We start from the raw sequence: 13,363 nt of genomic DNA on the forward strand, positions 1-13,363 counted from the left end.
CTGTGGATGAAGACTAAACTGACTAATCACTTACCCTGGCAAGCTGGATGTAGCTCCCAGCTATCTCAGAGCACCCCACATTTATATCAGCAGGGCACCACTGTGCACTTCAGAAGTAATAAGGCAGTTCCTCTGACTTACAGGCATGAGAAGGCCCTCGCCCAACCCCTGGTTTATTTGAACATTTTTCCAGCATCATCTCAACATTCTCTCCAAGTTGCATTTCTCACCCCATGTCTCTTGGCCAGTTTCTTTCTCCTTGTTTCTTTCTCCTTTTGCTGTTTTTCTCAATTTTAAAACTGTCAAAGTTACTCATCTGAGATCTAACATTTACTGCTCTGAATTTCCAAACAGTCACATGGTTTTACTTCCACTGACAGTATTGCAGTATCACAGAACTGTTTTATTGAAGTCTTATTAAATATCCTCAATCTTATATGGAAAGCATCAGTTCCTAGAATCTAATTAAATGATTTACTCATGTGAAAAGCTGACAATCCAACAGCCTGCTGATCCGTGTAATATAACTAATGTACATAGAAATTGCAAGTTTTATTATTTATGTAAGAATGACTAAGTGTGGTTTATGTGAAGATGTTTTTACCCATTATTCTCCTGAAAGTGCAAGATTTAATATTAAAATTCATTCTTCTTTGGGTTTATTATAATAATCTGCTTTTACTTAAATACAGTTTCTCTTGGTGTCAAAATTGATATATTTGACTCGAAGCTTGAGGTTATAGCAAATCCGTTCAACCATAGTTGAACCATACATCTCTAAGAAATGGAGATGCCTTCCCAGAAAAATAAGTTCCTTTTTCTTTACAGATGACTCAGTATCAAAAGTCTGAGGTCATAATTTCACATGTAAATGTCTTGAGTGAGGGATTTGTCCCATATCAGGTTCTAAAAAAAGCTGGTTGAATGATAATAGTTTGAAGACTGAAAAACAATTTTGGGCATGTTCAAGCATGCATCCAGCAAGATATTGTGACAGGTCCTAAAGCAGCTACTCAAACTTCTGACATCAACATTCATATTCTTGCTGCTAATCTTGACAGGAACAGGGGCCGCTGTTTTCTGGCAAGAGATTTTTAAGAAGATAAGCTTAATGTGCTTGTTTCAGTGAAACTTGAAATTTGTCAGTGTTGCCCAAATATTACCAAAGCACTGCAGGAACACTGTGCCTAGTGCTAAAAAGTCCTCAGGGGTCTAGCAGTACCACCTGCAGCTCCCCCATTAAGCTTATCTTAGTGAGGTGTGACCTAGGTCTCATCCTTGGCCCATTAACTTCACTGAATTGCAAACCTTAGTCTGTTAGCGGTTTTTAGTCCTGTTTAATGTGGAAATAAAACCAATCAATCCCATATTAAAATCATATACTAGAATATAGTTAGCAGGGGCAAAATTACATGGTTTAATTAACTGTGCAGATCATATATGTTAAGTAAGGAAGGGAGGACTGTATAACTTTTAAAGATGAGTGTATTCTATGTGTGAAGATGAGTTTCAGAGTAAAAACAATTTTTTCTGGTGCTCCCACAGCTAGATACAGATAACATAACTGTGGTGGTCTGTATTCTGAGTGGATTTGTGAAATATAAATGTCTTATATTTTTGTAGCCACTGAGTTTTTACAAGAAGCAACAGTAACGGGAACTACACAGCACAATTGCAAGTTAAAAGCCACTGCAAGAACCATTACTTACATCTGGGTTTATTCTAAACATAACCAGTCATCTTCCACTTTCTGTTAATGCAGGATTTAATGTGGAACTTGATTTTGCTCTGATTAACTAACATATGCCAGCTTTACAAGCTCTGTGTGAAGTTGTACACATTTGCCTCTGAGTAGGAATGAGTGGGCAGAGGGTGCGCAATTCCTGCCTGGAATAAATGAACCAAGGTCTTCACAGAGAGATCCATCTGGCTACTAACGTCCACCATCATGTAACTGAGAAAAGACAGGTATTATATCTAATGGTATAGATGAAACTTCACTAGACAAGAACTGAAAAACCTGACACTCAGATTGCTGACGGATGTTTTTGTCAGCGTTATGTTGTAAGAAAAAGTCACTTAGATGGTACAGGGCAGTTTCTTATGACATCTTAATTGATTTCAGAGAAGGGATTGTGATATTTGAAGGATCCTGATGTCTCATGATAGACATTCCCTAAAAGTTGTAAAAAAAATGCATCTGTTTTAACTAGAACAGATGAAATTGCATTATCTAATCACCCATTTGCGGGTATATCTTTTGTAAGTGGCTCTGTGGCCTAACATGATATATTATCTTTGCTCATAGCAGAAACAGCATGCTCTAACATCTGCTGGGTTGTCATTTTCTTTTTTCCATCCTTGTTGCTTAGTGTATTTAGTCTTCCTGTAAATGTGCCTAGCCTGACACTTACTGTCGAGTGAAAATTGTATGTTGTTTCTGTATCAGTGAGCTTTTACTTAGCTGAAAGGCCCTTCCTTTGACCTTTCTGTATGGAATTGTTTGAATTGCATCAATTATTATGCAGCATTTCTTAAATTGCATTCCCAAGGAGGATGGTTCCCTCCTCTCTGCTGCTGTAAAGAAGTCGCAGCTACTATGGAAAACAGTGTGCTTCCCTCCTGTTCATTACAGCTAGTATCAAAGAGGGGATTAAAGAGCAGGAGGACTTTCAGGGCAGCTCTTCCTCTCTGGAAGTCAGGGTATGGCTACCTGGACATCTCTGGAGAGCTGTAAGATCTTGACTGAGTGCAGAGCTGACGGAAAGTCATCCCTCACTGGGAGGAGGAGGAAGGAGGTGTCAATTTGTTTAGCTCTTTGCCTTTACTTCATAAAACGGCTGCTTCACCCTGAGTTTGAACTCTTGCACTACATAGAGTGAAATGGCACATTTCCCAGTACCAAAACTATACTAACTGCTGAGGATATGGTGAGTGCCAAATACTCATTTGTCAACTAATTCTATGTTGATAAATGAGGCCATGGGAGGTGTTAATTTTTCTTTCTCCTGTTTGTTTATTCTCTCTCTGGGTGCTGTGTTTGTGGCAGTGCTGGGCCGTTCCTGTCAGCAGCAGGAGCGGCCATGAGGGAAGGGCCCTGCATTTGCAGAACCTGCATGGGATTTGCAGCAAATCTTGACAGCTTCAGAGTCTTTAAATGTGCATTTCAAACCAGACAGGACTGTAAAACACTCCCTATTAATAAGACATGAAAATGCTCACATCATATTTTGTCATTTAAATTTAGCTGGCATTGTGTAATATGGACCTTCAGACCCACGAAGTGACACAAAGATTTGCAGCAGAAGGTATGCAGCAGATGCTGCATCTGGAGGAAGGATTTTGCTCTTGTGCTTTGTTCTGCAGCTGCTTTTATTGTTAACCCAACAAACTCAATTTATGCTTTCTAGTTACTGGCTGTAAACCTGCCAGGGTAGCTCTTCCTTGGGAGTGGAAAAGTGTGATGAAGTAAAAGTAGTAAATAGTTTTTATATAAAGCAAGATTAGTTAGATTTTGCATTTGCTCAACATCATTTTCTTCACAAAAGTGGGACAGCTCAGAAAGCATGTTTGCAATATGTATGTGTGTTTAGTGTGGAAAGAACATCCCTGAAGACTTTTCTCTTTTCAAAGGCTTAGTTTGGTCCTGGGAGTGCATTTAGTATCCATGTTGTCATGTAACATTTTTTCTTACAAAAGGATGATGTCTGTATATTGTGTACAGATCCCATCTGCTGGGAAGAGGGTGACAGGACCGAGTTATTTGTTTCCTGTGAGATGTGCTGGTGTGACAGACTTCATTTTCATGCCAGCACTGGCACGTAAGGGAGAACATACTCTGCTCTTTTATCTCTCTGCTCAGGATCTGGCCTTTCGCTTTTTCTCTGTATGATGGTCTCTGTGATGGTGTGTGATTAGGAGTTTGTCAGACATCCATGTGTTATTTAGAGACTGTTTCAGGGTGCAGTGGGAGAGGGGTCTTCATGGGGTACAGCAATGTGCAAGCTTGCAAGCTGTATGTCTTTCTTAGGCTAGCTGTATTTACCTACCTGTTCCACAGAAACACACCAAATACTTTGTTATCACCCTCCTTACCTGCAGTCTTCAAAAGATAAAGATGCTGCATGAGATGGTCAAACAGTGTATGTAATACAGGGAGTTTGTAATGCGCTTTAGGCAACAGTGGATGAGGTGAGGGCCCTATGATTGCTAATTCAGCCTGACATCAAACAAGCTCTTCTGTGCTCTCAGCTATTTTCTGCTTTCCTTCCTGTATCCTGTAGCGATTAAACCAAACAGAATATTCCAGACTCCGTATGAAGATGGAGAAAATAGGAAAGAATGTGCAAGTTCAAAAGAAAGTGATATATGTACCATTGCAAGTCTGTACTTGAAACTAAGTTTTGCACATACAATAGTGAATTTAGTTTTGCTTTATTCCATAGATTTTCTGCGTCGTTTCAACCCTTCACTCTGTAACAAAGGGATATTATCAATTGCACAAGGATGTTGAAAGAACTAAGTAATATATGAAGTATATATATAAATATATATATATGTAGTGTTTGATTCACTGTTGAAATGGTATTTTTTACAAAAGTTCTAAAGTCTTTTGGCCATAAAAAAGGATTTTTATAATTTGGGCCAGGGTTCTTCCCAAAAATTATTCAGTTGCCCTTTTTTCAAATGAGGGCCATCTTCTGTATTTCTCTGAGATCAAGGACACATCATTATCAGTTTTAGCTAAGAATGACAGAAACTTACCATAAATCTCTCAATGTTTTGTGGCATTTCTGCATAGTAGAGTAAAAGTATTTGCATGCAGTTTTTGACAGTTCCGTGATGGAGCATGTCTACATTTTTTGAGCATTATCCTCAGCATGAATTTTCTTATTAAGAAAATGTTGGTTTTACAAATACATACTATGGTGTTTATGACTTTAAAATCTTTCTTAATGCAGTTTACCTTCCCCTTCTGTTTTTTGAATCTAGCAATGCAGATATTCCAGTGTATCTGCTGCAAATAAGCTCATTTTCACTTTTTATTTCTCTAGTAATATTAATTGGATTTCTAGTGATATTAATTGGATTTTAGGAGGCTCTATTTCTAGATACACTTTTGTGTTCTTTGCACTCTAAGCATGCTATTCTCTTCTTCACTGCATGACTTGCTATAGAGCATAACTAAATTTAGTTAATTCAGTTTAAGTTTGAATGCCTAAATCAAATTTTCAGACCTGTCTTTGAACTATTCAGTAATTTCATCTTTCAGGTTGCATAATCCAGAAGTCCAAATATTCCTTCTGCACTTTATTTAATGCTCTATTAAATGGCTGTCATTCTAAAAAAGCCATGTTACCTAAATGAAAAAGAGATTTTACACATTTAACAGAACATGCTTTACAAAAGTAGTTATATTTTTTTCCCACGTTCTACATGTGCCTCAAGTTGCTAAGGAAATTATTCGTCAGCACATAAGATTTTGAAACAGCAGATGGTTGCAGGTGAAGATGACTTTGAGTTACGCCAAAATGGGCATTGATGGGGATTTTAAATAATCTTTCAAGAAAGAGGAAAGGGATGCAGATAAGACTGAGCAAAATGCCCTCATTCATCTAATTTCTTGTCATTAGGGAGTGGCTACACTGAGTATAAATGTTTTATCGTATACTGGCTTCATTTAAATTCTGGATGGCTGGGCCTGCCACACCAGCTCAAATATGTGAGATTATTCTTGGAATGTGTCTCTGGTTGCATAGTGTTACTGAGCTGTGCTTTCAGTTGAGTTCTCTGAGCAGTAGTCTTGCCTTCAGGACGTAGGAAAAAATGGTTATCCTGACTGACACAAAGTTTTGAATTCTTAAAAATGTTTCTATTCTGGTTTTTAGAGGGGAAAAAATTAAAAAGTTAAAATTTCAAATTCTATGAATCAGTAACCAGAACAAAAAGAGACAAAAGAATGGATTGGGGTAGTTTAAATTCTTTCACCTCAATTTTATTGCTACATATTCTGATAAATTAGCATGTATTTCTAGCATGTAGAAATTAGCATGTTGATAACAAGTGCAGAACTGTGAGTACAATGTCTTTATTAAAACATTTCTATTTCTGTTTACAAGCTATTTCAAATGGTGGGTTTATGCTTTTAACAGTGAACAACACACTTTCTGAGCTGTTTCTTTTCTACCCATCTCCCATCCTATCAAAAGGTAATTCTGGCAACTGGCCTGTGCAGTATTTTAACTCCCTTTTGTCCTCGGGCTACCCTTCTCCAAGCAGCTATGGCTTAAAGACTGAAGAGATAAGAAAAAGCTTCTGAACAGCAAAGAGTTCCCTTAAGACTGATTGAGTACAAGTAAGAATTTTGACACAGCAGGTGGAAAGAATAAGATAGTAATTCTTCATTGTAGTGGTAACACCTCCACAGCAGAAGCAGTGTGTTTCTATCCTTGTGTAAATTTACCCCTATTTTATTTTTGTGGACCTGTTAGTCTTTGATGGACTGGCCATGAAAATTGTTTTTAGTCTCTGCTAAGAGTGTGCAGATTTATTGTTCACTACTGTTCCGTATTGGAGGTTTGTAGTTTCACCTGCAAATTAATGCTCCAATCATTTGTCATTAAAATTAAAAAATATTGCATGAAGAATCAGGGTACCAATATTTTAGTAGGTAAGCATGCTAATTTAAACCTCCTACCTCAAATCTAGATGCTTGGATTTTGTTGAAGGATGCCACGTTTAGTGCATTTCATCAGTAGTTATCATGCTCATGAAGTAGCACACTGAAAGTGAGTGCTGCAAAACACTGGAGGCAATTGAATTTTGAAGCTGTCTGGTTGGTAAACTATTTCACTGTGAAATGTTTTATTCAAATATCACTGTTGTCTCCTACTGAGAACAGCAACTGAACTTTTCATATTCTACTTTTCAGATTTTACGTATGAACTTTATTTATATTCTAGAGTATTTGTAGTGACCTTCACCAGTGAAACCAGGACTTGGAATGCTGCTTTTACCTCAGATATTTTGCTTTGTTGTCATTGGTAAGCCACTTATCAGTCAGTGTTGAAAAAGGACAAAACAAAGAATCATCAGGGTTGGAAAGGACCTTGAGATCATCTAGTTCCAGCCCTCATGCCATGGGCAGGGACACCACACACTAAACCATGTCACCCAAGACTCTGTCCAGCCTGGCCTTGACTATTTAGGTTTGCACACTAATTCTTAGACTTCACAAGCAGAGCAGACCTTTTTTAATGTTCTAAAATACCATGAGCATGTGTAGTTGTTATAACCTGTTGCTTTTTTCCCTAAGCATTTGAAAGCTTTAAAGGCATCCAAAACAGATATTGACTGGAAGTAATACTAGATCTGACTAACATGACATAAATGCTGATCCTGCAGGACACCTACATAGAGATGCAGTTTCATAAATTCTCTTTTTTATAATGGGAACATGTTCATGTTTTAGTTTTGCTTATTCTGCAGCTTTTCTGTGTCATTTCAACCCTTCACTCTGTAACAAAGGGATATTATCAATTGCACAAGGATATTGAAAGAACTAAATAATAGATGAAGATACAAAACATTGTCTCTTCATAAATAAGCAATGCTTAGTAACAATGCTATAATTAATTCTGCACAAGCTAAAAGGCTTCTAATAAAAATATTAAAATCCTACCATGTTTTAATTATGTGCTTTAATTGCATAAAACTAAATTCTTACCCTCCACTTTCTACCATTCTTCATGACATTGACATCTTTCTTTTGTAGTTTTTTTCATTGTCCTTTCTGACACTGTGCTGGTGGTAGCAGGGATGACTTGCAATGTACATGCAATTTGTATACCATAAAGTCCAGATAAAGTCACTGTAACACTCTGGGACTGCAGTGCTAGACCTTTTTGGACAGAGAAATAGGGATGCCCCTGAGACCCAAGGCAAGGAGTTAATTTTAAGTTATTTCTTAAAATAAGTTTATAATGAGTGAATATTTGAATAAATATGTGAAAGACAACAGATGAATTTTGGATCTAACTTGAGAGATTGGCTCAACATGTAATACTTCCCTAAAAATACATCAAAAGAAATTAGCATTTCCCCCAAATCAGCTGTTTAATAATATGACTGGTTATATACTCCACAGAATAATAAAATGGCAGCTACTGCAGTTGAAGGATGAAAGAGTACCATGATTCCTTTCTCAACAGCATCAAAGCAGTCATTACACTTTTGATAGGACCAGGTGAACTCATACTGTGGTGGGCAGCTCACATTCCTGTTGGTCCATGTGATAGTGATGGAGGTGCAGAGTGGCTTGCAGAGGGAAGTAAGTGCTTCAGGATTCAGCAGATCTGCCTTCTCCCAGAATCCTGTACTGAGCAATTTAGGAAGGCAGATGCTGCTACTATACAGTCCTGAGCACACAAATGCAACTGAGCCTCAGTCACATTTTGTTTCTTCTTGCTGCTTGGAATAGGCAGACGATCGGGCATGTTTTCCACTTCTGAAATACATCCTATTACTTGGCACGTTTGCTGTTCAACTGAAGCACTGAGCTGGCTGGAAATCTCCCCATTCCAGATGGCCAACTTCATGGTGTACTTATGACATAGATACGAACAACACCATGTAAGCTAATATAAACCAGTACAGACTCAGCTGTGGATGCAGTTATATACCATAACTTGATAATTCAACTGTTTTTGAAATATAACTGCTTCACACAGAGTTAGTTTTGTTTCTCCATGTATGAAATAGTTTTTGTATGAAATCACTTGTATGTAATCACACAGATTTCATCCATTGTGTTTTGGTTAAATTTCATTCTAGAACTGTATGTATAAATCCTGTGCCCAGTTCCCATTGATTTAGGTGGGAATTCCTAATTCTCTTGAGATATTTTGAGTTTCCTCCTTTAAATGTATAGAGATTTGGCATCTCTGCCTACTGCATTATAGTTCATCAAAACATCTTGAATTATAAACAGGATGGAAAGGAAAATGCAAAGGGTACGTGCTTGTACGCTTCCCTAGATAGGAATGGAAATAAATCAAGTTCTTTGGAAATGTTTGTGATTTATTTTAATGTCTTTAGAAGACAGAAGGCAGATAATAATTTTTTACAGGTTTTTTAGGACACAAATCATTGTACTGTTAATTCCCATCATTTTCCTTGAAAAAGAAATATTTTAGGAGTCTCATGGTTATGTTATGGCTTTTTAGCTTAAGCAACTAATGAATTATTCAAATGAATTAGATTATAAATGTTGTGGATTACTAGCTTGTTTATATTATCTGTCATTGCTACTTGCATAGAACATGCAATTTTATGTTGCAATTAGATTTATGGATACAAAGTAGTTCAACAATCTGAAGAAGCAAATGCCAGAGTTTTCAAAATATTTAAATCATATGCCCCTTTCTGATCTTATGGGAGTGGAAAGAAATGTAGCTTAGTTTAGAAGAGATATGGTATAATAGTAAATAAATAGGCAATTTTGATGTAAAGTGGGGAGTGTTTTCTTAAACTCCCTCAGCAGTTGGCATTAATTGAAGCAGAATAAAATATGTTATTTGTAATAAGAATTAAATCATGCACAATTGTATTTACTAGAAATGTCATTTGGCCTGCCTCAGGCGCAATGATAAAGGCTTTCACAATGGCTTTCAAACCATAAGAATGGAAGAGTCTTCTTTTTGAGAAGATGCAGAAATTATAATACTTTGGTTCTCAATCTGATTTATATGTGTGCATGGGGGTAGTTTATTTGTCTGGTTTGCTGCTGATTTAGTTTGTTGTTTTTTTTTTTTTTTTTTTTATTACTATTTTTTCATTGCTGCAAAATGGTCCTGACTACAAGTGGAGTATCTGGTTGCTCTTCTGGCCCAAATGGAAATGATGCATGTCAAATTTCAGCACAGCTATGGCCAGGTTATAGATAGTGTTAACTGATGTCAGCCAGCTTTATAAAGCTGTTATCTCTTAAGATTTTACCTTATTTGTCTTTAGAACAGTGCATTTTCTCACTTCATGCAATTACTGAAGAGTTCTAAGTAATTTTGATAACAAAACCCCAAGGCAACCATCTTTGCAATGTAATTTCCTGTACCTGTATCCCAGCACATTTAATACTAGCTCTCATTTGTCAAATGAGACATCAGCACATCAGCAGCCTGTTTATCTTGACATTTCAGGTGGGGAAATGGGAGAACAACTCCCTGAGCCTGAAGTACTCTGTCTGGCCAAGGTACAGCTCTTTCGCAGACAGTGACCCTGACGATAACCATTTGAGTATTGTCACCCTGGAGGAGGCTCCCTTTGTCATTGTTGAGGATGTGGATCCTTTGATGGAAAGTTGCCAGAAAAATACTGTGCCATGTCGTAAATTTGTCAAAATTAAGTAAGTAAATACACAGCATTCCTTTTTTTTTTTCCTGAGTGAAAACTATATTGCTTATTTCATTATATAACTGTTTTCTGATACTTTGCTTTTTTCCTCTTGATTCCTATCTTTGCTTTTCCTTCTGTATTTCATTTCCAGTTTCTTCTCCTATTTCCCACGCTGTATACTCTTGATTGCATATCTTCTTTATTGTTGATAGAAATAAATTGAAAAGTTCTGGTTATAGACACAGAATTCACATTGAATTAACACGATAGTAAGTGTATAGCAAATTCAAAGTCAACTAGAATTTGCCTTTTTCAGTCACATGGAAGAAGAATGCACTCTAAAATAGGATTGCTTTAATGAGTCCGCTTTGAATTCTTTCCAGTTATGTTGAAATATGCCTGTTTTAGTTTGTCTTTAACAATTTCAGAGTATCTCCTATTGAAAATGTATGTTTATGCTGAAATTTGGTACAGGATAAACTACTCCAGCATAAAAAAGCACTGTGACCCATCATATAGAGACAAGTCCCCTGTTTTTATTTCTTTGGAGGAGTCATTAGAAATCAGTGGAAAATTTATCTTTGTGAATTTACTGGTGTTGATTCACCATTCTGTGCTTCAGTCTACATATTTATGAACTGATTATAATAACATTTTTACTGAGCAGGTGATAGGGACTATAAGGCATGTTTCTGAAGATTTCCAGAGACTCCTAAATGGTTGTGTACATGCTTCCTGAAGTCCAGAAAAATATTTCTTTTGACATAACTGTAGTTGGTAAAGTTTTAAACTAGTTTTATTTTAGTTTTGAATTCTTTCAAAGGCTTTAAAATACTGCCTTGGCTTCTGAAGACACTTATACTAGAAATTTCTAGAGTCATGTAGAGTCATGAAATTAACATTTCAGAAAAAAAAATAAAGGGAAATCTTCATGTTTGCACTCAAAGGTGGCCTGAAATTCACCTTCTCAAAGTACAGAAAAAGCTGCACCATTCATTTTCGGTACAGGGAACTGCTGTACCTTTATATAACATACATGTTGGGAATTTTTGTAATTACTAAATGATATGTAGTCTTCTGTCTTAAGAATAAAAGTAATAAATGTTTAATCCTGGTATAAGAAAGAGATTAGTGAGAGGAGACTATGTCTTGATGGAGAAGTGCGAGAGGCTAGATGCTGAAGCAGAAAGCATGTCATAAAAGGTCTACTATTATCTTCCATCTATTTCTCATCAAGCAACTGTGCTATGACTAGTGAGAGCTACAAACACCATATAAAGCATCCTGTGGATTGTTTCTCCATCGATTCAGGAAAACACGGTCATTCACAAGTACGACAAAATGTCATTTCAGAGTATGCTGAATTTTGCTATTGTGGTTCTTCTGTTTTTCCCAGTAGAAATGTTTGTCTTTCTTCTCTGTTGGCAGCAACTCAACTAATGAGGGGACTAATGTAAAGAAGTGCTGCAAAGGATTCTGCATTGATATCTTGAAGAAGTTGTCTAAAACTGTCAAGTTCACCTATGACCTGTATTTGGTGACTAATGGGAAACATGGCAAAAAAGTCAATAATGTGTGGAATGGAATGATTGGTGAAGTAAGTTCTGTTAGGTAAAAGATCTCTTAAGAAGTTAGCAATGTTTGTTCTTCATTCTTTTGGAGAAATGAGGTATTCTCTACTGAGTAATATTGGTGGTGTCTTCTCTTTGTGGATCAGGTGGTATACCATCGTGCAGTTATGGCTGTGGGGTCTCTCACTATTAATGAAGAGCGCTCTGAAGTGGTTGACTTTTCAGTGCCATTTGTTGAGACTGGGATTAGTGTCATGGTGTCACGGAGCAATGGCACAGTTTCACCATCTGCTTTTCTAGGTATGATTCTCCAACCCATCCAGATAATTTAATTGCATTTCTATAGAGTTGGGCAGGTTATATTGTTCATTAAGCTTTATGGTGCATTGACATATTTCTGTCAACTTTTGAATTCTTCATTAGGAAGTTTGTACTGTGTTGACCTGCTGATTAACGTGACTATTAGCACATGAAGATAGTGCTGTTGGTTTCAGATGCAGTGAGTGAAAGCAAATTATTTCAAAGTGAAAAAAGAATTCCCAAAATCATCAGTTGGAAAAATTACTTCCTCAAAAACTGCTTCTCTACAAACTATGTGATGCTTGTTTAGCCCTTTATAAATGGTTTCATATCTTTTTAATATTCACATTCACAAAATAATTTAAAAACAACTTGTAGAACAGCTAACAAAAAGAGACTTCCTTATAATCAGAAGAGGTCTGACAGCTAATTCAATAACAGTTCCCTCTGACTTCTGAACACTGTACTACTGCACTGGAGAGCTTCTGAGTGTTTTCTCCATTGATGCAATTGAGCAGTGGAATTGTGATGATGCAGCTGAACAGTGGAGATATAGCAAAGAAATGAAAGGCTGAGCAGAAAGGACATGGGATATAAAAAAAACGAAGACTTCGGTCTTCTTTCCTTGTTTGCTTCTTGTTTCAATTATTTCTCCTTTCATTATTTTCCTCTCCTTCTCTTCTAGGGTTTAGCGTTTGCTTCTCTATTTAGTGCTTAGCCTAAATTTACCTGAATCTGAAAAGAGAATGAACCATGACATGGATCAAAAGTGCCTGGAATGCTGTTATGTTCCTCATAGTGTACTTGGGGACAGTATTTTTAAAGACGTTTGGCAGTGGAAAATAGTGCTAGTGACACTAAAATCATTTAAGTGATACTGGAAAATTAAACAACACAAACCCAAACAACCCCAAATCCATCCATATTTTCCAGATGTCTTGTGGAACAGTCTAGTATGTTCAAGTCCAGTGATGCCTTTTTTTTACGTCACTGATGGTAGGTTTCTTTTAGATTGCCGAGTGTAAGTTCTTCACTTCTACTGAAATCGCTTGTAGCCATCGAGGAGCAGATGTTGGTATAGTATCAGCTACAAGTGGACA

At 36.8% G+C, this 13,363-nt stretch overlaps 1 protein-coding gene across 4 annotated transcripts in view; it reads left to right on the forward strand.

Moving 5' to 3' along the window:
- The window catches only part of GRIN2A (glutamate ionotropic receptor NMDA type subunit 2A), a 180,337-nt gene that overhangs the window by 116,011 nt on the left and 50,963 nt on the right, over positions 1–13,363 (forward strand). For all 4 annotated transcript variants that reach the window (XM_061473328.1, XM_061473329.1, XM_061473326.1 and 1 more), the window contains 3 exons: positions 10,197–10,402; positions 11,821–11,989; positions 12,110–12,263. In XM_061473328.1, coding sequence (XP_061329312.1) covers positions 10,197–10,402; positions 11,821–11,989; positions 12,110–12,263 — 529 coding nt within the window. The remainder of the gene's footprint in view (positions 1–10,196; positions 10,403–11,820; positions 11,990–12,109; positions 12,264–13,363) is intronic.

Source organism: Pezoporus flaviventris, unplaced genomic scaffold (genome assembly GCF_033815535.1).
Source record: "Pezoporus flaviventris isolate CSIRO_AGI_PZ_B2104156 unplaced genomic scaffold, CSIRO_AGI_Pfla_v1 ptg000078l, whole genome shotgun sequence".
Classification (NCBI taxonomy): Eukaryota; Metazoa; Chordata; class Aves; order Psittaciformes; family Psittacidae; genus Pezoporus; species Pezoporus flaviventris.